This window comes from Hyperoodon ampullatus, assembly GCF_949752795.1.
Source record: "Hyperoodon ampullatus genome assembly, chromosome: 9".
NCBI lineage: Eukaryota > Metazoa > Chordata > Mammalia > Artiodactyla > Ziphiidae > Hyperoodon > Hyperoodon ampullatus.
The window spans coordinates 55,565,283-55,592,926 of NC_136922.1; the positions used below are offsets into that span (position 1 = coordinate 55,565,283).

Genomic DNA, 27,644 nt, shown 5'->3' on the forward strand with positions numbered 1-27,644 from the left:
CTTTTAGATAAGCTAGGCTTTTTCACTGCCATACTCCAGTCAAAATTTCCATCCCACAAGTTTCTGGTGATATCTAGGAAACTACGTTGTTTATGTTAAAATTTTTAATTCACTTTATTCTCTCTCTCTCTCTCTCTTCTCTCTTCATCTCTCCCTCACCAGCATCAAAGATGTCCTTTCCTACTGTTTGCAAGTGTTAAGAACTTAACCTTTCAACTTCATTTTCCTCATCTGTACAGAGGAATGATAATACTGATCTCAAAGTATCAATACATTTGTGAAGATTAAATGAGAAAATGAGGGCTTAGTGCTCAACCTATCTTGGTGCACAGTAGGCCTTCAGTAAGTACAGCTCTCATTCCTGTGAAGCCAAGGCTGTATAAGCCATCCTTCTCATCTTCTAGTGGTAGAGGAGTTTGCATCATCATACACACAGTGGTGATGACTGATTACCTCTATTTTTGTTTAATTTGACTTTCTCTGAAACCCATGCTTATGGGGAATGTGCAGCCACACAAGTTTTCTTTCTTTTAAGAATATAAAATAATAAACTTAACTGGAGGGCCATTGAGAAATATAGATATAAGAAATGCAAATTTTGTGGGTCAGAAAACATTTTGGATGAATTTTTAAAATCATTTGCAAAATTATAGGAATGGTGATTTTATTCATCATCATTCATGGTATTTTATAAATATCTAGTAAAATTGAGCAAAATACACTGAATACTTTTAAGATTTTTCTCAATAAATATCATGTAAAATTTTTGACACTTCCAAAGCTTTACCTCTCCAGTTATACTTAGGTTGGCTGAACACAGGTTTCTGAGTAGGAGAATAAAGAAAACTTAATATTTTAGCCCCAATAATATTTGAAAGTTTGACCAATATATACAAAATATTACTCTGAGTATACTTTATTTTTTTATTTTGCATTATCAAATACTATTGATAGTTTATATATGTTTTCTTATATAAAAATTAAACATTATTAATTTTAGATGGTGATTCTTACAATTACAAATTCTCTTGACATAGAAGTGTGTGAAATGAAGTTAATTCAATCTTCCACAGAAACTCAGCCATACAATCTGCATAAGGCTGTTTTGCATTGAAGAGTAGTTTTCAATCTGAATTAGTCAGAAAATTTCTTGCCATCTCTTATTTCCTATGAAAATATAGTTTATATTGGTTGAAACATTGTATTGATTGAAAGGTTAGTTGACAGTGAACCATACGAACAATTTTTAACACATAATTTTCTTTCACTGACCTTTTATTATTACCTGATAAATAAAACCAAATATGCATTCATTCATTCATTTGTTCACTCGTTCAATGAACACCTAGAAGATAGAGTATTATGTTTCATTTAATTTTCTTTGTAATATTAATGATTGGCCTAACTTTTTTCTATCTTTTATAACATTATGTGAGAACTCATTCAAAAATATCTTTAACACGTTTCCCTCTACCTTTCCATCCAACTACTTTAAATTTGTCCAATTATTTTTGCAAATTAAAAGAAATCCTTAAAATGCTTGTATTTCAATACTGGCAATTCAGTTCATATTTCTATATTGGTCACATTTTGCACTGGTACCACTATTTTAAATCTTATAATAATCAGACCACTTTAAATACATCATTTTGCAGGCAGTGACCATTTGTTTTATTTATCCAGAAGAGGGGCTTTAACACCTGTTAGTTCAAGTGAGCTGACACATTTAAGGCCTTTTCACCACGTTTAATGGTTGCATCTGACTGGAGCAAGAATGATGGCAAAGATCTTGACCTTGAAACAGTGGTTGAATTAAAGGATTCAAGTGGATGATAGAAGTTGTGGCCGGGTTGAAGTGAGGGCCAAACAATGTGGGGATAAATGCTGCAGGGGGCAGGGGCTGAAGTGTTATGTGAGATGGGTGGCAGGGAGCAGCAGTGACCAAGTGCAGGGGATGACCCGCTAAGAAAGTGGGGTGTGCCGGGATGATGGTTGGAGTCAGAGTTGAAAATGTGAATGGATTAAAATGTGGCTGGGAAAGAGGATGCAGATGAGCTATAGGGAGGTGACTGCTATGGGCATTTATGGAAGCAGAAACAAAATGCTGCAGGAACGTGTGGTGGATGGTGGTGAGAGAAGCCTGCTGGTGACCTGGAACTGTCTGAACAGCAGAGGCTGGAGAGAAGGCAGTGGGCCCTGCAGCAGGCACAACTCGAAGATGCTTTGATAGGAGCTGTTTCTGCATATGCTGCTGGGCTTGTAGCTGTAGGAGCTTATACTTATCTATTTCATCAGGAGAAAATGTTACGGGCTGTTGAATTAATGGGGGAGAGAGAGATTTATGACGCACTTCTAAGTCATCTGCTACTTTGTCATGCTTCTGCATAGTTCTGTCATAGTAAGAGTTTATATTCCCCTCTACCTGATTCATATGCATGCTTACATCCTGTAAGTCTAGATTTATTTGGTCCTCTTTGGTCTCTGTTGAATCAGTAACACCAGTATATCTATTAGATGAGAAAGCACCAGGGAAATCTTTTGGTACTGGGTCACAGCTTTGAATAAAAGGTTGGACTTCACTAATTAATGATTTTGATTGTTCTTTCGTTGTTGGATACTTTTTCATGTTTGGTAACTGAGACTCTGCTACTACGTGAATTATACCTTTAGAAAGATGATCATCACAATCAGTGTCTACTAAAACAGTAAAATCATTTGTCTGGGAATTTTTGACTTTGTCTTTGTCAATAGTTCTTTGCATTGCACTGCCTTTATCCTTTCTTCTTCTACTTGTGTTCTGTATTTTTTCAGACAAAGGCAATGCATGTCTGTTACAGCCTGGTGGTGTAAATTGCACTGTGCATTGGATTTGTGAAGGAGCCTCTGATTCATTTTTACAGCTGTTTGAAGAGACCTCAAAATGAGTTGATTGTTCCTGACATTTCTTGGCTTGTACTCTTTCTAAAAGACTTTTGGCTGTCAGGGGAGTCCTCTCTCCTTCTACAGTGTTCAACTCTGTGGTTTCTGAAGGGCTGCTTGAACAGTTCTTTAGAAGACAGCTGATATTCCCAGAGTTACATTGCATGGGTTTTACTTTTTCCAGATCACAAATATGAGGGCTGTCCAAAGACTGTTGACTTCTTTCACTTTTATTTAAGCAATACATTTTCTCTCTTGAGTAAGAGCCCAATCTGCTGTGCTGAGGTCCCTGGCAGTTAGGTGGGTTTTCACTGTTTCCAGCACAAGAAAACCGTGAGCTAGAATCACAACGGGTGATTCTCTTGGATTTTGGCCCTGAAAATTGTTGATTTTTGCCCAGTTTATATTTTTCTCTGCAGTGACCATAACCATGTTTTGAATATTTTTCATTTTTAACTGATTCCCACAACTTGCAGCCCCTGTCACTCTGGGTTTCAGACTGTGGGCAGTCACTCTTTGCTAGCTCATCAGATAAGAAGAGGCAGCTGTGCTTTCGGCGTTTCCGTTTGTGCCTTTCGACTGAGTTGTGTTCTCTTTTACAAAAGTAGAGCAAATTACCTCTACCATGACCACTGGACCTATGCTTTGAACAAGTACTTCTCAAGCTGGATGTACTGCCAGGGGATGTGTCTGGAGGGCTAGAACATGTATTCAGAGACACCTTTGGAGAACGTCTCTTGTAACTTGCTTTTCCACATCCAGAAACCCTGCTGGTCATACTGATGTGGTTACTATTCAAAATTACACTGAAGTCCTTCCCATGGTCACTGTGGCCCCTTACTGTGTAAGGACTAGAATTCCAGGTGAATTTATTCCCATCTTCAAAATCCAAATGAGGATCACAGGAAATCAGTTCATGTTTTTTAGTCCTAGAGATATAAGGAGAAAAGGATAGGCCCTCATTTGCATCATTTAGAATTACGCTTTGGCAGCTTTGCCAATGGGCCCTTGAAGGTTCCTTAAGTTCATTATCACTATTATTATTCTTTCTTACACAATTCTTTAGAGAGATATCAAGGTAAGCAGGCACTTCAGGATTTTTCATTTCCAAATCGCTTGCACTAAAATTATGTTCACTCGCACTGGGCTCAGAATTGTTGTAGCCCAAATTATATTTTCTCTGGAAATTTTCCCAATCTGGATTAGCTATCATCATCTTTGGTTTCAGAGACTGATTATCTTCTTGGATCAGTTTTTGTTGGTCTTTAATTAAACCTGAGACTTGGTTTTCCATTGTAGTCTTCATTTCTGAGGGCTCTTTCAGCAATTCTGTTTTTAAGTCCTCTGGATCATGGCCATCCTTTGTGTTTCGAGAAAGCTTAAAATCAAAATATAATGGGTTGCAGCCATAAGAGATACAGGGCTCTGTTTTTGTAAAGAGAAGCAGTTCTGTAGGCCATTGGAGAGTGGTATGGCCATCCTTGCTTTGTACGTGGAGATAAGGCAGTGGTTTGGACTTCATATCACAGGGATATGCCTCTCTTACAAGACTTTGTACATTTCTGCTAACTCTTTCTATTTTATCTAATGATTTTTCTTTCTTCTCCTTTCTGGAGTTGGGATTCAGATGAAATGTACTGCTTTGTTCACTTGGCTCTGTTGATGGAAGCTCATCCAAACATTCAAATATCCTGGCATCACTGTGCTTGTAAATGTTTGGTGGGCTGGAGGAAACATTTGTTTGGCATGAGTGATTATTGAGGTTTTCTGAAGTGTTCTTCAATGTATTTCTAGTTTCCTTTGCTCTGCTGGAAGGAGTAAAATCCACATCTGAAAGATGAATGTTAGATTTACTGAATGAAGCATGAATGCCAATCGAATCTTCTAGTGTTTCACCAACAGAGTCATTTTTGTCTTGCAAAATTTCAGAACTTATGGAGAAGGTATTGTGTAAAATACTTTCCAGATGGCTTGATAAGATGTTTCTATCTTTTTCTTTAGTGAGGTGTGTATCTTCACTTGCAAACCTGCAGCGCATGCATTTCTCTGCGGTTTGTTTTGTTTTATAGATGGGTGACTTGTTACAGTCGTGGGTTTCTTCTGTGTTCTCACTGAAAACAGATGCTGAAGATTCTAATTTTAGATGCACTTTTTTGGAAAAAGAAAATGACACTCCTGTCCTGTGATTTGCATTGCTAAGATTTGAGGATGTTTGTGGTACCTGATTTCCAAACAAACATCTGTCCGCTTGTAACTGGTGTTGATTTGGTGTGGTGGACTGCTGTTTATCAGACATGCTTCTGGAGAGATTCTTTCCTTTAAGGAGAAGAGCACTCTTCATGCACGATACCCTTCTGCCACTCTTAACTGGGAAAATTCCTTGCTGGAGTTGCTTTTCTATAGCTACCCTGGGGGCTTTGTATGCTGGTCCATTTCCAGAAACACTGTAAATAGAATAAATATTTAAATGATTAAGACATCAGATTTGAAATCTTACCTATATGTGAACATTTTATAGTGTTTGATGATGGGATCTGATACTATTTATGAACTATGTCTATTGTAATGTAACAATTTCACTATGCTTATATAACTCAGTATATCTATGTTTTATAGTGGTTATTTCTAAAATGCATCTCAACTGGATTCTTTTGAAATTAGCAAAAAGCAATAGCAGGTGAATATTTTATGCTAGTGGTGCAAAAGAAAATAAAGTATCGCATTCACATCACATTATGTCCTCCAGAACCTACTAATTCTTCGGAATACAGATTTAACATTATTTTGCAAAGAGTTGTCCAATCAGTGCCTTCACCTAAATAGGAAATAAAATGGAATTAAAAGTCACTTCCAAAGCATAAACTTATCTCTTTTATTTGCTTTTTTTGTTTAAAGTTCCAGCATTCTATAATTTTTGTTTCCTCAGTCTTAAAATTCTTTCATGTTTGTTTCCTTTTGAAACAGGGTGCTTAGTTCTTTATTTATGATTTGTCATTAATTTGATCAATTATAAGAAAGTAATACACATTTACATGCCATCTCAATATCTTCAATTAGTCTGAAATCCTTTTTTTAGCTTCTTACTCACTAAAATATTTTTCTTCTATCTTTTTTTTTGCATATATGTTTTATCTTTTAACAGATTTTTAAAGATTATTCATTCTATTGAGCTTAACTAGTAATTCAGTCAGAAAACTGGAAAAAGCCATACATACAAGAGATGAAACTCTTCAGATTAAAATTGCCTCTAATGTTCTATCTGTGAAACCCCTATGACAAAACAAATCTTATTAGAGGGAAAGCAATACAAATCACATCATTTTGAGTTGGCTTTCTTTTCCTTTTTCTTGCTTTGAGCTGGCTTGCTTTGAGCTGCTTTGCTTGTTTGCTTTGAGTTGGCTTTCTTTTCCTTTTTTTTTTTTTCATATTCTTGGATGTGTTTTGTTGGCCTTTTTCTATTTTCAAATTTTACTTCATTTTTATGCAGTCATTTATTGCTTGAGTAAACAGTACTAAAACAACTGATATCTTTTCCATATGTAGCTTAAATTCTAATGGGAGGAGTCCTTTCCTAGTCTTCCATCTGAGAAATTCTTTCTTATTGCCTTTACTTAACTATTCAGCCAACTGTCATAGAACTCTGGCGTCACATTCCTTTTGTCCACCAAATTTCATGTACATTGCTTCACTGTCTTTATATGTTTACTATTACAGAGACATATTTAATTAACCTCCTTTTATACATATTAAAATAGATATGCTCATGTATTTATATGGTTTTGTAAATTTTCCTTTTTATTTATATATAATATATTTTGTTATATTTATTACATACAACAGATTTTATATATATATATATATATATATATATATATACACACACACACACACACATAAGTGTTATATATATATATAACACTTTACCAGGCCATAGTTACAAATTGATTTCTTTTGGTTAATTTTTGCCAGTATTTCTGGGCACTTTCAATTCAACTTTCTTCAGCTCAGATACATTTTCTTCTCTGACGTCTCTGATTATTTCTTCTTCCCTGTCCTAGTTTCTTATCCTGGAATTTATAAGTTAAATTTATTTGCTCTCATGAATATATCTTTTAGTCTACTTATATTAGTACTCTACTATTTTTAGTCTTTTGTTCTGGTTCAGAAAAAAATTTTTGTTTTTAATTTCTGTTTTATGGATTCAATATTTTACAGTGGCCAATATGTTGTTTACAATACCCATACAAATTTTAATTTACAAACAATAATTTTAGCCACCAGTCCTTAATAATTTCAGATTGTCCTCTCTCCATGAACTAATAATGTCTGTAGCTTTAGAGCTGTAGTGCTCCTTTGAATCTTATGGAAAACTAATTTCAGAAAAAATTTTAAAGTGTCTGCTCCTTACAGTAACTATTTCATAATGAAAGCTTTTCTCTTATTCATCACATTAGTCTTCTTTTTTGAATCATTTTTTACATTCTTTAGAGAGGGTGTTTAGGCATATTTAATATGAGAAATGGAAATACTCTAAGATGGTATACAGATTACTGGATATTTCTTTCAAACATAAAGAGAAATAGGAAGCATAGAGGTTTACTATAGTTATTGGTCTTTTGAAAAGTTGCCTGTAGCCTGTGGATAGAAGGATGAGGTTTAGAAATATCTGCAGCACTGAATTTTGCCTCAGTGCCAAAAAGATTCTTTTCCATATTTTCCATTACTTTGGAGTAAGTAGGAGTAATACATCTGTATTAAGGTACCTTCTCTAGGAACTTCAATCTGATATTATCTGCACTACACTTAGCAAAAATTATTTCAAAAGTCTGGTGTATGTATATCATCATTCTACCCATTCTGATTCCATTATGATGCAGATATTTGACTATTTTTACCATTTTTTCCTTAATAATATAATATTTTTGCTTATTATTCTGGCACAGTTTTGTGCATTTTCTTGCTTTGATTTATGTTAGTCTAAACATTCTTTCCTGTATTGCTGTTTCCTTTTACCATTTATCTTTCTAATATGTGTAAGCTTCTTCCTTTTATATTCTTTCAAATATTTTTAAACCTCTTTGCTCTTATTGTTTTTGTATTACATTTTGCTCTCCTTGTCCTTATTCTTGTTCTCACTTTACAGTTCAATATACACTTATGATTATATTTTTCACAAGTTTAACATTTTATCCTCATTATTAATATTTTATACCTCTTATTTTTTTGCTTTAAACTTTTATCTCATTGCTTTGTAAACTTTAATTTCCCCTATCTTAATTTTTTTTTTTTTTTTTTTTTTTTGGCCACAGTGCAAGGCATGTGGGATCTTAGCTCCCTGACCAGGGATCAAACGCGAGCCCCCTGCATTGGAAGTGAAAAGTCTTAACCACTGGACAGCCAGGGAAGGCCCTACCCCTATTTTAAATCTAATTTACTTTTATTATTTTTTAAAATCCCAGTTTTCTATCTTTGTGGTATTTAAAATTCTATTATTATTATTATTATTATTTTTTTTTTTTTTTTTTTTTTTTTTGCGGTACGCGGGCCTCTCACTGTTGTGGCCTCTCCCGCTGCGGAGCACAGGCTCCGGACGCGCAGGCTCAGCGGCCATGGCTCTCGGGCCCAGCCGCTCCGCGGCATGTGGGATCCTCCCGGACCGAGGCACGAACCCACGTCCCCTGAATCGGCAGGCGGACTCTCAACCACTGCGCCACCAGGGAAGCCCTAAAATTCTATTATTTTAATTCAAGTTTATGCCTTATGACATAAAGGTTTAATCTTTATAGTCATACCCTCATTTATGATTTCACTGTCTCCTCTAGAACATTTAGTTTATTTCTGTATTTTTTACATAATTATTTTTACTTATAATTTTAAAATGACATTAATTAGCCCTTTAGTTCTTATTAATGGATTGTCCACTCCAATAGTTCCCCCCAACTTCTAGTTCGTGGTAACTCAGCATATGCACAATTTAATTCTCTCCTGTTCAAGAAGTACATTTTCCAAACAGGAAACAAAGCACATCAAAATAACATGATTTCTTTAAGTGATGTAATTTCCTAATGTCCCACATTATCCAGCTCTTATGTAAAGAACTTTATATTCTCAGAATCAATGGTCCTACAGTTTTTAAAATTTGAAAAAATGTCCATATCAACATGCACTATACTTAGACTTACACATAGTAGAAGTTTACAAATAGAGTGAATCTCTCCCCTCCCCCAATAAAACAACTAGTTTTGCTGAGGAACCACGTTGGGTTGATCTACCCAAGAGGTGACCAAGGTTGACTGCACTTTTCAAGATCCACTAACAGTTTTCTGCCATCATGTTTTTCATCAGTCTGATTCAAATATTCTTACTACCAGTAAATTCACCTCTTTTCTCCACAGGGCCATGGAAGAACCTTCTTGTTATCTGTAGCATCTTACTCAGAAGCCCTCATTATGAGAATAAAGGACAAAGGTTTTCCAGGGGAGAAATAACCCAGGTGATTTTTTTTTCACTTGTCAATTCAGCTGCCAAAATGAAAATATTTAATAATGCTATTAAGTGACATCCCTTAGGCCATGAGGCTACTTAATCAGAGAGAACAATTGCCTGGAGGGCAGATGGAAGGTAATAGAAAAAGAATGAAGTAATTTGCCTAGTTCCAAGTTATGTATCTGGAAAGCTGAATACCCATCATTTCCCTAACAATATGATCAGATTGGGACTTAGAGAGCCTACCTACTCTATAGAGGATACGGCTAGGTTTGTGTCTGTTTAATTGATAAGATTTTAAAAGGGCAGCTCAACCCCAGTAGAGTATATCTTTTAATTTCTTTTACTTTGGAAGACACTTCATGGGTAGATCTACAAACTTAGAACTTCTAAATGAAAGCATCATCACCATCACTATCATCATCATTAAGGCTCCTCTGATCCTTTGTCTATTTCTTCCAAAAGAAAATACAGAATGAGTAAGGAGAAATGTCAAAGTGTGACAACTTGCATAGTAACAGAAGAACCAAAATAACATTAAGGCTACTCAGATTTTCTGTTGTGTGGCCTTAAAGAACCTATCTAAAGTGTGTATCTCTATAGCGAGGCTTGTCTTATTTTTTCAGTTTTTTTGTACCTCATAATTAATCACCCGGGAATTAGCATCTTCCCTCAATTTTCTCCTGCATGCCACCTAATAACCATTAGACTCTTCCTTCTAAGTCCTGTTTTGACAAGGGCTGTCTGATATCTTATTGACAATGTGTTTGAATAACATATTTTAAGATCTTCATTGTGTTGGCAAGTAAAAAGTTCAGTACCAGATATGTGTCCTGTTTCTATGATCGTATGCTCCCTAAGAGCATGCATTTTTGTATTAACTTCACCTCTGGACACATGGTCTTCCAACCTTTATTTTTATACCAAATTTCTCATTTATTTTTAATATGATTATCTTTTCTTGTATTTTAATAGGCAAATTAAATTACTCTAAGACAGTGGTGCAAATACATGAATATTTGAAGGCTGTAATTGATCCTAAAAAATAAATATATTCTTAAAACTAAATATGAGGTCTAATATTTTATGCTAATATAATTGAGTTGTTCACTCCCAAGCTTATTGTATATCGTTTTTCTTTTTCTTTTTTTATAAATTTATTTATTTATTTTTGGCTACTTTGGGCCTTTGTTGCTGCATGTAGGCTTTCTCTAGTTGCGGCGAGCAGGGACTACTCTTCGTTGTGGTGTGCGGGCTTCTCATTGCGGTGGCTTCTTCTGTTGCACAGCATGGGCTCTAGGCGAATGGGCTTCAGTAGTTGTGGCACACAGGCTCAGTAGTTGTGGCTCACGGGCTTAGTTATTCTGCAGCATGTGAGATCTTCCTGGACCAGGGCTCGAACCCGTGTTCCCTGCATTGGCAGGCGGATTCTTAACCACTGCACCACCAGGGAAGTCCTGTATATTGTTTTTCATTTAAACAATAGGAGTTTAAATTCTGGCACAGAGCTATAAGTGTTACAATTCACCAGAATGCTGTCAACTACATTAATTAGCTACATTAGTGTTCTACATTATGACTCATATGAACACAAATCACAATCTGCAAATGTAATTGAGTTCCAGGTAACAATCTCCTCACTTCAAAACGTTCAGCAGTTCTAAGCTCATGTAAAACTTCTATTTTTCAGCTACAAGAATGTATTAGTATAATGCTTGTTATAATTGTCAACTTAAGTGGCACTGTGTGGTAAATTTTACTGCATTAATTACATCTTGTTTGTCATCCAGACAATGATAGTGCCATTTATTCTAGTTTCAGGTGTGTGCAGAAGAATGCACAGAAGATTTAGTTCCTCCCCAAAAAGATGCATTGCTATTTATGGTTTTCAAAATTAATATTACAAAACTCAAAATAATTAGAAAGGGATATATAGATCCATATAAATCACCTGGATAGAATAAATGCTAGTATATTAGAATCATTCTTGGATCATTTCATTAAAGAACACATTAACAATATTGGGAAAGAAAAAACCCAGATGTCAAAGTCATTAATTTATAGACTTTTAACTATTAGGAACATTCGCCTTCAGATATATCTGTTGATTAATTATAATTTGTTTATGTTGTTATAGTGAACCAAGTAAATTTATCACTGAAATTTCCCCAGAAGTTGAAGAGAGTTTTGAACCATCTTAGGCACCTTTAATTCTTACCATTCAGACTGTTGCCTTAACTCAGCCAGCTGATGAAGTCGCTTAAGTGCTTTTTCTTGTTTCTTTTCATCTTTCCATGACTTGGAAGCTACATTTCTAGCAAATTCACGTTGCTTTAATTCTTTCAGTCTCTGTGGACAAAAGAAGACAAACAGAAAGGACACTATGAATAAGTAATATATCTTTTTCCATCCAAAAACTTCCTTTTTAAATTTTGTCCTGGATACAAAGGTGAATTTTTGGATAGGGAGAGTAAAAGCACCTTCTCCATCAATTCTATTCTCCGCTCCAAGATAAATTTAGTTGTCAACTGGGTTATTTATCAAAGCTTGTCACAGTCACTGCAGAAATGTGCTGCAAAGTTGGACCCCAGTCCTGACAAGGACCACCCTGGGTATGTATTTGCAATCATCTCTGTGCCTGTGAAAACATAAATGGGGAAAGTGTGCAATATATAAATGTGTATAAAGGGAGAGGAAGTTATGGGATGCACTTTCCTCCATGCACTGTCCCCAGCCCTCTCACTTATAAAACATATTTACTCTCATTCCTGAAAATTGGTGTGATTAAATACACTGGGTGAAATGAGCTTGTTTCAGTAAAGAACATCTGTTATTGTGAAAAGATTTAGTTCAAAGTTCTAAATGCAATTCTTAACTCATTTTTTTTCTGGTGGAGATATTTATCCAATTCAAATTTCTATATTGTATCCAGGAGGAAAAAAATGGGTCGGGATTTAAACTCAGGATAGAGGCTTGGCCTTGCTTGATTTAAATTTAGTTACCACTTCTTTTAATTAATCTTTTCTGTAAAACAATTGGCTTACATGAAGATTGGATGTTACTCACTACCTGTTCAGATTTCTACTTCAGAATCTGTCACTAAGCTCACCTAATGATATTGAACAAATTGAGAAACAGCCACAATCAAATGAGCATCTTGAAGTTTGGGTCTTAATCCTGATTTAAGAGTATGTTTGAAGATTAGCCTTTCTTAACCCATATAAAGTGACTTTACCTGAAATCTGTGTCCATTTAATCTGCTTTTATTTCCCAAATCAAGTATGAAAACATGTTTTCCAGGAATGGCAAAAACTACATAGCTATCAAGTGAGACAATAACTTTGTAGTAGACTATTCCCCGCCCTCCCCCCCAATAGAACAAGTGCCAAGACCTTTAACAATCATTAGATTCCTTCTTGAAAGGGAACATACTCAGGGGAGATGATAGCCAAATAACTGCTTCCAGGCTAAGTATTTAAGGAAGGAGGCAGAGTATTCTTTCAAAGAGAGAATATTCTGAGCACAAAGAACAAGCGTTTCACAGAACTAGAAATAGCCACAGGGAGAAGAGTAGTGTCAACCTGAACTCGGTTTTTGACAAAAGCTTCAGAGTCTTTTAAAAACCAGAAGATTTCAAAAAATAAAATGATGGCCCATGTGTTATCAGAAAAAAAAAAAAAAGCATCAACAATTCTCTAGAGCTGATAACAGCACAGGGTCTAAACCTTAAAGGATAGACTTGGTCAGAAGACAGAAAGGCTTATAAAAATTTGCATTTCTACTACCCTTCTACTCACACTTCCTCGGCCCCCATGTGCATAATCATCTAGTTCTTGGGGTTAAGGCTTATCTTATGAGTAAAGACCTTTTGGAAATCATACAACATAATTTAGGAGCCCACAGAGAATGCAGTTCAACTGCATCAAAGAAAGACCACAGTTACTTTGGTAAAGAGGAGAGGGATTTTTTTCTTTTTAACTCTCAGTTACTTTTGAACATAAAATACTCTACAATATATTTATTTAATATGTGACATTACTAGTATATAAAACCTGAACCACCTAGGAGTGGAAGCTGATTCATTTACTCACAATATCTGATACTTGAATCTCATTATTGGAATCTTGTTTGAAACTTCCAGGTATACCTGTTTCTTTCATTAGCCTTTCAGATTCCAATACTGTACTCCTATAATTGAGTTATAGAAATGATTGAGAATTTGGTCTCATTCATCCAACAGCAAATACTGTTAACTCCTACTATGTACTAGGGATATAGAAATGTACAAATCAACTATTTTTCCCTCAAGGGAGACAGACAAATGAACAGATACTTTTATAAGATAGTACTGAGTTTCTTAACAGGAGTGGACACAAGATGCTTTGTAAGCACACAGGAAAAGTTAAGAGATTGGGGGGTGGTATGGAGAATTGCTGTGTTGAGGAAGTCACCAAAGTTAAAATACTTTTAAGGAACACAGAAAACTGGAAGGAGACCTCTAGCCACAGTCTTGGCTTGGCCCATGTCGCGTGCTCAAGAATACGCAAAGGAATCCCCCCAGAGATCTGCAGAGGGAGCCCTTCAAAATTTCAGCATACTGATCAGCAGTGCATGTGTGTGAGGCAAATATTCCAGGCCAAGCAAAGAACCACCTGCAATAACTAAAGAAAACAATGCCTAGCATTCATATAAAACCAGGAATAGTGCCTGTTCTTACCAACAAAATTAGAAAAGCTCTTGGGACATTGAGTAGAGAATTCAGGGAGTCTTGCTTCACTAGAGAATAATTAGCCATAGATTGAACACTATTTTACATTTGCCTAACAAATGATTTTCATCATTTTATCAAGAAGTATAAGTATAAATCTGATTCCAAGTAACATAACTGCATTTCAGAACCAAATTCAAGAATATTTAAAAAATACAAAAATTCACAAACAAGGGAAAATTAATGACATCCAACATACAATCAAAGGTTTTTAGACATGCAAAGAAGTGACAAAACACAGCCAAAAATGAGGAAGTCAACCAACTAAAACCAATACAGAACTGACACAGATGATAGAATTGGCAGAACACTGCATTAAGACAGTTATAACTGTATACCATATATTCAAAAAGTAGAAAAGAAACAGTGGACAATTGCGTGATTGGAGTCTTTGAAGAAAGGGGAGGGAATATTTGAAAAGATAATGGGTGAAAATATTCCAAATTTTCTGAAAACTATAAATCCACAGATTCCCACCCCTACCCCCCAAAACCTCAAGCGCAAGTAACATGAAGACAACTATGCCAAGGCTCAACATAATCAAATTTTTAAACACCAGGAAAAAAGTGAAAAATTTTAAAAGCGTCCAGAGAGAAAAGACATATTTCTGTACAGAAGAATAAATACTAGGATGGCAGAAGATTCTCATTGGAAATAAGCAATTGAGAATACAATGGAGCAACAACTTGAAATTTCTGAAAGAAAATTTTAAACTTTTCAAAATAAAATTCTATACCCAGTGAAAATATCCTTTAAAAAAAAAAAGGTGAAATAGAGATGATTTCAAACATTAAAAGCTGAAAGAATTTAACAGCAGCACACCCATATGATAAGAAATAAAGTATATCACTGAAGAAAAGGAAAATATTAACAGGTAGATATATGTGTCTACAAAAAAGAATGAACACCAGAAATAGTAACTATAATGATGAATAGGATATATTCTTTATTATTTGAACATATCTGGACTGTTTTACAAAAAGACAATAGCTATGTTTTTTGGTGTTTTTAAAAAATTTATAAATAAAATATTTGACAATAACAGCTTAAAGCCCAAGAGAGGAGAAATGACATATAATATTGATAGGTCTTACTCTATGCATGAAATAATATAATAACAATTGAAGGTAGACTGTGATAAGTTAAAGAAATATACTATATATCCTACAGCAACCATTTAAATAACAAAACAATGTGTTTCAGCCAATAGGACACCAAAGAAGATAAAAGAAAATAATTAAATTTACTCAGTCCAAAAGAAAGCATAAAAAAGTAAAAAGGAAATTAAAATAGATGGGACAATTACAAAACAAATAGCAATATCACAAAATCTAAACATATTGCTAACCAAATTAAATGTAAATGGGAATCCAAACACTGGAATTAAGAGGTACAGGATGACAGTTTCAATAAAAAAGAAGCAAGATCAACTATACATTGACTATAAAAACAAACTTCAAAATAAAGACATGATGAGTTAAAAGAAAAAACTGTAAAGAGATATATCATGTCAACACTAGTCAAAAAAAGACAGAGGGGAGGACCTTCAAGATGGTGGAGGAGTAAAACGTAGAGATCACCTTCCTCCCCACAAATACATCAAAAATACATCTACATGTGGAACAACTCCTACGGAACACCTACTGAACGCTGGCAGAAGACCTCAGACTTCCTAAAAGGCAAGAAACTCCCCACGTACCTAGGTAGAGTAAAAGAAAAAAGAAAAAAACAGAGACAAAAGAACAGGGATGGGACCTGCACCTCTCGGAGGGAGCTGTGAAGGAGGAAAAGTTTCCACACACTAGGAAGCCCCTTCATTGGCAGAGATGGGGGTGGGCAGGGGGGAAGCTTCAGAGCCACAGAGGAGAGCACAGCAACAGGGGTGCAGAGGGCAAAGCAGAGAGATTCCTGCACAGAGGATCGCTGTTGACCAGCACCCACCAGCCTGAGAGGCTTGTCTGCTCACCCACTGAGGTGAGTGGGGGCTGGGAGCTAAGGTTCGGAATCTGGAGATCAGATCCCAGGGAGAGGACTGGGGTTGGCTGCGTGAACACAGCCTGAAGGGGGCTAGTGCACCACAGCTAGCTGGAACAGAGTCTGGGAAAAAGTCTGGAACTGCCTAAGAGACAAGAGACCATTGTTTCTGCGTGTGCGAGGAAAGGGGATTCAGAGCACCGCCTAAATGAGCTCCAGAGACGGGCATAAGCCACAGCTATCAGCGCAGACAGCAGAGATGGGCATGAAATGCTAAGGCTGCTGCTGCAGCCACCAATAAGCCTGTGTGCAAGCACAGGTCACTGTCCACACCTCCCCTCCTGGGAGCCTGTGCAGCCTGCCACTGCCGGGGTCCCGTGATCCAGGGACAACTTCCCCAGAGAACACACACGTGCCTCAGGCTGTTGCAATGTCATGCAGGCCTCTGCCGCTGCAGGCTCGCCCCGCATTCTATACCCCTCCCTCCCCCTGACCTGAGTGAGCCAGAGCCCCCTAATCAGCCGCTTCTTTAACCCCCTCCTGTCTGGGTGAAGAACAGATGCAACAGGGGGACCTATATGCAGAGGCAGGGCCAAATCTAAAGCTGAACCCCGGGAGCTGTGCAAAGAAAGAAAAAGAAATTTCTCCAAGCAGCCTCAGGAGCAGCAGATTAAACCTCCACAATCAATTTGATGTACCCTGCATCTGTGGAATACCTGAATAGATGACGAATCATCCCAAAATTGAGATGGTGGACTTAGGGAGCAACTGTAGACTTGGGGTTTGTTTTCTGCATCTAATCTGTTTCTGGTTTTATTTTTATCTTAGTTTAGTACTTAGAACTTATTATCATTGTTAGATTTATTTATTGATTTGGTTGCTCTCTTTCTTTTTTTTAATATATATATATATTTTTCTTTTTCCCTTTTTGTGAGTGTGTGTATGTGTATGCTTCTCTGTGTGATTTTGTGCATATAGATTTGCTTTTCCCATTTGTCCTAGGGTTCTGTCTGCCTGTTTTTTGTTTTTTTTTTTCTTTCTTTACTATACATTTTAATGCTTGTTACCCTTGGTGGGTTTGTTTATTGGTTTGGTAACTCTCTTCTTTCTTTCTTTTTTCTTTATTACTTTTTTAGAGTTAATAATTTTTTTTATTTTAATAACTTTAAATATTTTATTTTTTTCTTTCCTTCTTTTTTTTCCCCCCTTTTCTTCTGAGCTGTGTGAATGACAGGGTCTTTGTGCTCTGGCTGGGTGTGAGGCATGAGCATCTTAGGTGGGACAGCGGAGCTCAGGACATTGGACCACCAGAGACCTCCCAGCTACACGTAATATCAATCAGTGAGAGTGCTCCCAGGGATCACCACCTTGATGCTAACACCCAGCTCCACTCAATGACCAGCAAGCTCCAGTGACAGACACCCCATGCCAAAAAAACTAGAAAGACAGGAACACAACCCTACCCATTAGCAGAAAGGCTGCCTAAAATAAAAATAAGTTCACAGACATGGCAAAGCACACCACCGGACAGAGTCCTCCCCACCAGAAAGACAAGGTCCAGACTCATCTACCAGAACACAGGTACCAGTCCGCTCCACCAGGAAGCCTACACAACCCACTGAACCAAACTTACCCACTGGGAGCAGACACCAAAAACAATGGGAACTACGAACCTGCAGCCTGCAAAAAGGAGACCCCAAAGACAGCAAGTTATGCAAAATGAGAAGACAGAGAAATACACAGCACATGAAGGAGCAAGGTAAAAACCACCAGACCAAACAAATGAAGAGGAAACAGTCAGTCTACCTGAAAAATAATTCAGAGTAATGATAGTAAAGATGATCCAAAATCTTGGAAATAGAATGGAGAAAATACAAGAAACATTTTAACAGGGACCTAGGAGAACTAAAGAGCAAACAATGATGAACAACAAAATAAATGAAATTAAAAATTATCTGGAAGGAAACAATAGCAGAATAACTGAGGCAGAACCACGGCATAACCAAAGCTATTATTTGAGTTGGGAAAGGTAAAACACCTGATATACAGCAAATGCTCAATGAGTATGAGCTATTATCAATTTACAGGTAAGATTAACAGTTAAATTTTATGGAACAAGGAACAGGATGAACAAGAAGCCCGTGATTTAACTGGCAATGGGGAGCCATTAAGAGCATTTGACTCATATTCTTATTGAAAGCAGAATGTTTGATTAGTTTTCATCTGGATGGTTTTACAAGATCTGTGGGTGGAGCCTTCTCTAAAGGAAAGGACAGAAAAAGGAAGCATGTTGGGTATATTCCTCACCCTTGTCTTGAATAATTTATAATGGTTAATGGAAATATTTGTAATTTTTGGGAATCCAAGATCATATGTCACTACTGAAGAAAATAGTAAATTTTGGATTAAAGCATGATTTGTTGTCAAACTTTTCTTTGATAAAGTTTATTTGAAGCTTGCTGTTGGGTATTAATATTATCCAAAACAGAACTCAATCAGGAAATAGGGTAAAAGACTAGACATCTAGTATTTTCTTGAGGGAAATAGGGACATCTAGTTCATGTCCTTGTATTTGCAAAAGGAATTTAGGGGAAATGGCAAAGCAGATGGTCTTCATGGTCCTGAATGCAGGGTACCTGACATGGTCTTTGCCCAGGTCAGAAGCAATGCGATAAAGGGCTGTCGCAGAAGTCAAGGTAAAGAAGAAAAAGTAGTTCTCACGTATCTTCTGCAGCTTTCACAATGCTTTTTATTCTCTCTCAGCAACAAGCGAAATAAGGCTTATGGAAATATACTGGCTTAAAAACATTTATGAAATATGTAGGACTTAATTATGTTATCAGGTTCATTTTAAAAGTGCAAATTAAGCAATCTTTATTTCCCTACCTACCAACAAGAATGCTTGGCACGTGCATTCCAAGTGGAATTCAGCTATGAATAAAGAGGCAAATTGATCAGGGCAGTGAGTCTCCATGTGTTCTGAATAGCAATACTCCCAATATTATTGCTTCCCAGTCAGAACAAGCCTGCGAACAGCATCCCACTCCAGTAACCACTCTCGTTCACCTTCACTGAAGCAGAACACACATGTGAAATGAATTTACGCAAGCGTATCTATCTGCTTTTTCCTCTCTGAAATAGAATAACTCCTTCCACCGCTGAACTTTCATCCATAGATCCCAGGGCACTTTGCAGGCATTAATGTATTTTCTTCACAGCAGAGCAAAACCCCAGTGCAAAAGGTCAAAATGATTACCCTCATTTTAGAGATGAAGAAACAAACATATAGAAGGTTGAATGACTTGATCCACAGCAAAGAAGAGGCCAAGAAAAGAACTGTGACTTGGGGCTTCCCTGGTGGCGCAGTGGTTGAGAGTCTGCCTGCCGATGCAGGAGACACGGGTTCGTGCCCCAGTCTGGGAAGATCCCACATGCCACGGAGCGGCGAGGCCCGTGAGCCATGGCTGCTGAGCCTGCGCGTCCGGAGCCTGTGCTCCGCAACGGGAGAGGCCACAACAGTGAGAGGCCCGCATACCGCAAAAAAAAAAAAAAAAAAACAAAAAACTGTGACTTGAAAACAGGATGTCTAATCTTCATTAGCATATGGAAAACTCAGAAGTGTTTATGTAAAAGTCTAGAAATTGACAATAGTTCCATTTTGTGAAATTAAAAGTCTATCCAGTTCTGAAGTATCGTTCATTGTTTCAAAATGTTTTGTACCAAAATGATTTCGAAGACATTTATAGATCATTAAACAATAATTGAGAACAGGAGTTGATATAATTTGAACAATATGATCAAGATATAAGCATTAAATTACATAAAAAGTATTATGTGTCAAAAGAATTCTCCATTTTGAAATGGGGCTTTCCTTATTTCCTGCTTTGCTGCATGCCATTATCTTTTCTGGGATCTGGTAGCTGTACAAACACAGATAGTGAAATAACCTAAAATATTTTTTTAAGTCTCCCATTGTAGAAGCTGCAGTTCAGGCTACTGACCAGGAGGAGGTGCCTAGAATGAATGCATCTGAGTATAATCTCTAGATGGGATTCCCTGTTCCAAGGACCAATCGTGCCACAAGCAAGCGAAGAATGGCTGAGAAGAAATGAACCTGGGGCTGATACTCTGTCCCCATCCTCTTCTTTACAAGTGCTAAGTTAAATACTTCACAACAGGATGTGAAGGATTTTTCCTATACATGCTGGAATATGAATTCCTAGTCTCTAAATCTGACTGCTGGTGGTCAGCCAACTGTGCTTTGACAATCAGGACCTGGAGACGCCTTATTGGGCTCATTTTTGGACTCTTGGACGGGCTGAGCCTGATGCTCAGGAGAGATATAGCCAAGCCTGAAGACACCACTGTCTCCAAGCCTGAGGACACCACTGTCTAAGTGCTAGTTTGGGGATGTTTCTGGATTCTAGGACAACCTGCAAAAGTGGTTCAGGTAAAAAAAAAATCTTACTAACTCAGAGTAGCCTGGGATACCTCCATGGCTTAGGGGGGAGCATATACATAGGTGATTAAGGTATATGCCCCAAGCAAGTCACCAGACCACCCCCTTGCAAGGCCCAGGATTCCCTGAGAAGTCCTCAAAGGGCAAATGGATGGCTCTAGTGTTCCCATTATTTCTGAGAAGTTACCCAGATCCTTCCTTTCTCTAGCTATTATCGTCCGGATCCAACTCAGCAGTGATACAAAGCACGGATTTTTATTTGGTTTTAACTGCAAGGTTTATTATTTTCTGCACCACAGCATAACCAAAGCTAAAGTTGGTAGTGCCTTTGTAAGCCATATTGAATCAGGCAAGAATATAGCCAATACTATGTCAATATCGATTACCTCTAGTGATTATTGTTGTGAAATGATTAACAGCATTACAAAGGAAGCACTTTGCTTTGGTGATTAGAAATGGGAATTGCTTTTTAGACTGGTTTAGTAGTAGAAGTCAAAGGGCTTTTAATCTCCACCCTTCTCCATGTTCATAGCGTGATAAGAACACATCTGCCACATTAGAAAAATATTAATTCCCATGAAGTGTCTGCAGAGAGTATATTCAGGTTTGGAGAAGTCCACCATTTCTGGAATGAGCAAATGAAAATTCATTAATTAAAGATTATGTCTTGAGTCAATATTTGATTAGACTAATACTTGATCAACAAGGCTTCTGAAAAAATAATTTTGCATTCTATCACAGTCTAGACCATGGAGAATAAGCTCAATGTGAGAAGCAAAAGAAAGACCAGGAAAATCCAGACAATTTTCCTCATGCAACAAAGTTTCAGAATTATTTCCTTAGAGAAAAAGTGGAAAGTGCCGGAATGTTTCATATATTCTTTATAGGTGAGTATGTAAATTACTTATAATTTTTCTTAAAAAGTATTATTCATGCCAAAAAGTGCTTAATTAAGTTTTACAAATCTCTTTCTGAAATACTTCCAAATATCAAAATATAGAGTTAGAATGGGTATCAAAACAAACAGTTACGAGGATTTTTCTGCATGATGCTTATTTCTAACACTCCCAGTTACATGTGGAAAAGACTAAGGCCTTAAGGGAATCTTCCACTTATTTATTTTTAAAGACCAAGAGAATTAATCACATTCCTTGTGGGGGTGTTCTAGGAAGTAAATGTTTTTACACTAGGCCCTAGGAGTCTAAAAAAGAAATCTTAAGAGAATCCCATGGCCAGCCTCTGCCCTCCTCGAAGATTGCTTGGTTGCTGTCATGATGCCATCTGTATTTGGCAGGTTATTTTCTGCTCTGCAGCTTTCTTTCCCAGCTGTGTGATGCCTTTATGGTCACCTCCTCCTTGTTCAGTTCATAAAGAAATCTTGACCTAATGCACTCTGACCCAGCTCTCCAGCTGTTTCTTAAAGAGCAATTTCTTGTATTTCAGCACCTTGTACAACCTAACATTATACTGATTTTTAAAAGCTCTTTCAGTTTCCACTTCATCCTCCCACTCTTTCATATCCTAGTTTAGGGTCAGCAATGCCTGCTGAGAATACTGCAGGCAGAAGTAGTTAATCTGAACATACCTGCAAACTAAGACAGTCTTAGCGCAGAGAAAGTGTTCTTGAGATTTTTCTCAATTCCTTACCTAAATGTCGTTCTGAAATAGAACTGTCTTTGAGAAGAAACTATTAAAATAGAGACAGGAACAGACATGAGAAATCAGTGAAATTAGACTCTGGTATAAAATTGAATTTTGGATCATGTGATTCATACAATAAATAGAGATGGTGTTTTAAAGCTAAAGATATCAGTTAGTAATGCATTGAACTATATGTATCAGAAACTTGGCTACAGTGACATAATCAAATGAGGTTTATTTTACTCTTAACCAAGAATCTATATTCAAGCATACCATGGTACTTATACCTTCTAAGGAAGCCCACAGCCCAATCTTCTTTCAGCTCTCAGTTTCTTGGAGCTTTATCCTCCTGGTTGCAATATACCTGAGAAATATCAGGTATCAAAACTGCATTCCAAGTAGGAGGAAGGAAGAGATAAAGGCAAAAGCTGACTACAATTTTTACCTTAGAGACAACAGTTTTGGGGAAGCTGTACCAAGTAGACTTCACTGGAATACGATTTGCTAGGGGGATGTCACATGCTACTGACATTTAAGTAAGGGGTTTGGGAAATTCAAGTTTTTAGCTAGGCATGCCTCAGATAAATCTGGATTCTGTCAGTAAGGAAAGAGGGTGGAATGGACCAGTGAGTAGGTAACCAGCAGCACCTGTCCTATTGAAGTTGCTAAATATGGCCAAAAGGAATGGGTGCAGTTAGTGTGCAATCAAGCACACTGCTTCTTTCAGGTATAAAATTCCCCTCTACAAGCTCTAAGCCACTGGGCTGCAAAACAGGATAGCAAGAAATTTCCAGATCATTTTATTCCACATCCTTACAGAGGCCTTAATTTAAAATTACTAATTCTCTCAAAAAGATTTGGAATTGATTTTCTACTTAGGTATGCAGTGTTAGAATTAGGAGTCAGTAAATTAAGGCCCATGGGTCAGATTTGGCCTTCAGCTCGTTTTTGTCAATGAAGTATTACTGGAACACAGCCACACCCATTTCTTTACATCTCATCTCTGGTTACTTTAATGGCAGAGGTAAGTCCTTGCAACAGACCCTGTTCTCCACAAATTCAAAAATATTTACTATGTGACCCTTTCCAGAAAGTTTGCCAACCCCAGTGAGAGAAACAGTCCTGTTCTTTTTAGTTCAGGATGAGGGAGGTGTTAATTCCATATTTACACACCACATGAGATATTTTCCCAATGAGAAACAGCCAGGTCAAGGAAAGCAGTAAAGAAGCAGATAGTGGTGGGAAAAAGACACAACGGTATTTGGAGGAATATCCAATCTTATTTAACTGATAGTAATAGAAACTCCAGAATGTAGGACCTCCAGTGCTTATGGGATAACTTTTAGTACAGGCATTCCTCGGAGATACTGCAGGTTCAGTTCCAGACCATCACAATAAAGTGAATATCAAAATAAAGCAAGTCACAATCATTTTTTTTGGTTTCCCAGTCCATATAAAAGTTATGTTTACACTCTATTGTACTCTATTAAGTGTGCAATAGCACTATGTCTTAAAAAATGCACAGACCTTAATTAAAAATACTTTGTTGCTGAAAAAAGGGTAAACGTTATCTGACAGTTTAGGGTTGCTACAAACCTTCAGTTTGTAAAAATATACAATATCTGTGAAGCGCAATAGAACAAGATATGCCTATATTCCTATTAAGATGTTGACTTAGTTTTAACATTCCCAACTTTCTTACAGGAAGTCTAACTGGATCAAGCCTGACTTTGTTAACAAATCAAGCCTTGAATATTCTCATTGAATAGAATCCCCCAGAACTACTTAAATGCACAATTAATTTTCAGAACGCAGCAGATTGGATCATCACTTATTTCAAGTGTTTCTCTGCCATTGTTCACAGAAAACAACATTAGGAAGATATGAGATTCATGGTCTTTTCTATACTTTGCTTATCTTTGCCTGGAGGCAAAGAAAAGAAATAAGAAAAATAGAGAGAGTTAAGTCAAGAGTGTTTGGACGTTACAAAAACAAGGAGCATCATTTCTGAGTAACACTAAAAAAGACTCAGTGGTTTTGGGGTATTTTTGTTTGTTTGTTTTACGCAAGTGAAAATGATAAGTAGTCTTTTAAAATATTTTAATTCTGCTTTTGTGTTTCAAAAGTATAGCTCCATTTATTTTTTTTTTATTTATTTATTTTTTTTTTTGTGGTACGCGGGCCTCTCACTGTTGTGGCCTCTCCCGTTGCGGAGCACAGGCTCCGGATGCGCAGGCTCAGCAGCCATGGCTCACACGGGCCCAGCCGCTCCGCGGCATATGGGATCCTCCCAGACCGGGGCACGAACCCGTATCCCCTGCATCGGCAGGCGGACTCTCAACCACTGCGCCACCAGGGAGGCCCTATAGCTCCATTTATTAAGTGCATTGTGGGAAATTATATCACATGCCTCATTGCTAATTGCAAGAGTCTGGGAAAAGGCTGTAGCTGAGTATGTACTTGAGTAAAAGTGGATTTTAGGCAAAGGCTGTGCGAGCATCTTCTCTTTTAATTTAACTCTTGATTTCTTTACCTCCTGAAATAAACTGGATTTTATTTATTTTTACAGAAGAACTTTTAAAAAAATTTTCATTTTCTAGAGAATAAAAACAAATTTTTCTTTAAGTTCACTTTAGTTATTTCACAATAGTTAGTGCTTCTTTGACAAGCAAATAATTTGATTGGCAGTGTATTCTTTGTGAAATTGAAATCATCTAAACAAAATTTTATCAACATCCATAGCTATTACTACTCAAACATCCATAGCTAAACATCCAACATCCATAGCTATTACTACTACTGTTCTTTCTTTTAGTGATTGCAAAAGCTTCTTAGAAAAGGATTCCAAATGAATGTATTACCGCTAAGAACAAACTTACACTTTAGTTCGAAATGGCAAGATACTTCATAAAACTTAAACTTCTGAAACACTGAATTTGTTTCAAAATTAGCTTTCGCAGGTTTTTCAGTAAATTTTGATATGTAAGTAGAATATAAACATAAGTGTGCTTTTAGACAGATGTATAACATTTGTATAAAATTTGGCCAGGGTTTAAATGACTTAAAATTTTAAGGAATGCTATTCACTATTTTTAAAATATTATTAAAATGAAGGGGGCTTCCCTGGTGGTGCAGTGGTTGAGAGTCCGCCTGCCGATGCAGGGAACACGGGTTCGTGCCCCAGTCTGGGAAGATCCCACATGCCGTGGAGCAGCTGGGCCTGTGAGCCATGGCCGCTGAGCCTGCGCGTCCGGAGCCTGTGCTCCGCAACAGGAGAGGCCACAACAGTGAGAGGCCCGCATACCGCAAAACAACAACAACAACAACAACAAAAACAAAGGATTAGTTATGTCTATACTTTTTCTAAAACTGTATTATTCATTGTGTGTTTTGTATCTCCAAATATGTTTATTACATGAAACTTCTAGGATGAAATGCAGAAGCACTAAGAAAGGCTACTTATATTTATTTTGACTTTTAAAAATAAAATAATCTCATTCATAAAGAAACATAATACGACCAGCAAAGAGACTCCATTCTTCTCACCTTTCAAACTAACAAAGTCATTGTGTTTTATAACACCCAGTAGTATTAGATACATGAGGAACCAGCACATTCATTCACTCTTGGTATGAGTATAAAGTGATGCAATCCCTTCAGAAGGGAATTTGGCAACAGCAATTATATTTCTATAGGTAGTATCCCACTGGCTCAGTAATTCCTTGTCTAGAATGCATCCTTCAGATAAATTTGCACAACTCAACAAAGGCTGTTTCTTGTAATAATATTGATGGAATTAAGTTTAGGGAAAAAAATTGTCTAATTCTTGAGTCCTTGTTCTTAACCACTACTCAAATTGCTTGTGACAGCTTCTTTCTGGGAATGATATGCAAGTTAAAATGATGATCTATAAGCTGTATTGTTTTTATTCCTTGGTATGTATGTATCTTCTGTACCCTTAGTTCTGAAATTAGCTGAATTAAAATTAAAAAAGAGAAAGTCTTTCACATCACTTCTGCTGTTTTTGTTGCCTTAAGAAATATTTGAGTCTAACGAATTCATCAAACTCAGTGCCTAAAGAATCTATAGCCTCCAAATTTTACCTTCTCAGTGTCAGAGCCACATAATATCACAGCTTTTAATACTTCTATAAAATAAAATAAAATAGAATAGAATATCAGTTGAGATGAGGATGTTTTAAGCAACTAAAAATTAAAATTCACAATTGTGAGTCAAAGTACAGTGGAAATAAGGATTGCAAGACTTGGGTGGAATAAGAGAAGACAGAAATACAGGCAAGGTGGGACTCTTGGCCTTGGCAAAAATATCATGTTTTTTTTCTTTTTTTTTCTATTTCTTTCCTTATGAAGTATTTGACCTGTTTTCACATTTAAATCAAAAAATGCCATGAAAATACAACTATAATGGGATAAGATATTTAGTTAATGTGATTATGCAATTAACTGAAATTTGCAATTCAAGTAAAAAACATTTTCTTTGACATCTGAATTGCTTGTTGATTGGAGATAAATTATGCCTGGAAATGAAATCTGTTTAGATAACTCAGCTATCAACAGCTATTTAATGGTGCTCTTTATTTACCCCTTATTTCATTTAGACTGTTTTTAATCAAATTTCCTAAACCTTATTAACTATGGTAATTTAAAACTTGGACAAAAAAATTATTAAATCTATTAGGAGTGATAAGTTCAGAAGGCCACACATTTCATTTTTCCTAAACAAAGTCATCTAACCATTAGTTGATTTATAAATTATTAGAATAAATATGATCATAAAAAAGCACACATCAGTATTCAGGTATAAATAGGTATGAAACCATGAGTGAATCAATTTCTTATGAAGTTCAAATAGAAGTGGGCTGAAAAACATCTCATCTTAAAAATTAATACTAGAAATAGGAAAATATGAATATATAAAATAATCTGAAGTTTGAAGCCTTATTAGCAAAGCCCTTATTTTCCTTGGGAATATATAATATTTATGTTTATCATACTTATTATAATGAAATATTGAAAATAACCCAGAAGTCCAACTATAGAAGATTAGTTAATTAAATTATGAAGACCATGTCTTTTTGCCAAATGTCCCTCTGTAACTCAACAGTCAATGGGGTCTTCGACTTAGGTTGGAAGTCTGTGCTTTAGAAAAAAAATCTATCAGCTGCCAGGTCTTTGGGGCTGACACTCCAACTCATCCCTATAGCTGAGTGTTGGAAGGTTCTGCTGAAATACAATCACTGTAATCTGTTAAGAAACAACTCTGTCTGAAGGAAAACACTTTAAAGAGACTGAACATCAGTTCCTCTTTAGATATTTTAGCTAGCAAACATTCTCTTATGGACACACAGAAACACACACATATGCACATACACACACT

The 27,644-nt window shown here is 36.6% G+C and overlaps 1 protein-coding gene across 1 annotated transcript in view; it reads right to left on the bottom strand.

Moving 5' to 3' along the window:
* Window positions 1–1,726: 1,726 nt before the first annotated feature.
* The window catches only part of ZNF804B (zinc finger protein 804B), a gene marked incomplete at both ends in the record, with an annotated part of 473,269 nt that continues 447,351 nt past the window's right edge, over window positions 1,727–27,644 (bottom strand). The window contains 2 exons of the mRNA XM_079711650.1: window positions 1,727–5,363; window positions 11,624–11,754. Of these exons, the coding sequence (XP_079567776.1) occupies window positions 1,727–5,363; window positions 11,624–11,754 (3,768 nt within the window). The remainder of the gene's footprint in view (window positions 5,364–11,623; window positions 11,755–27,644) is intronic.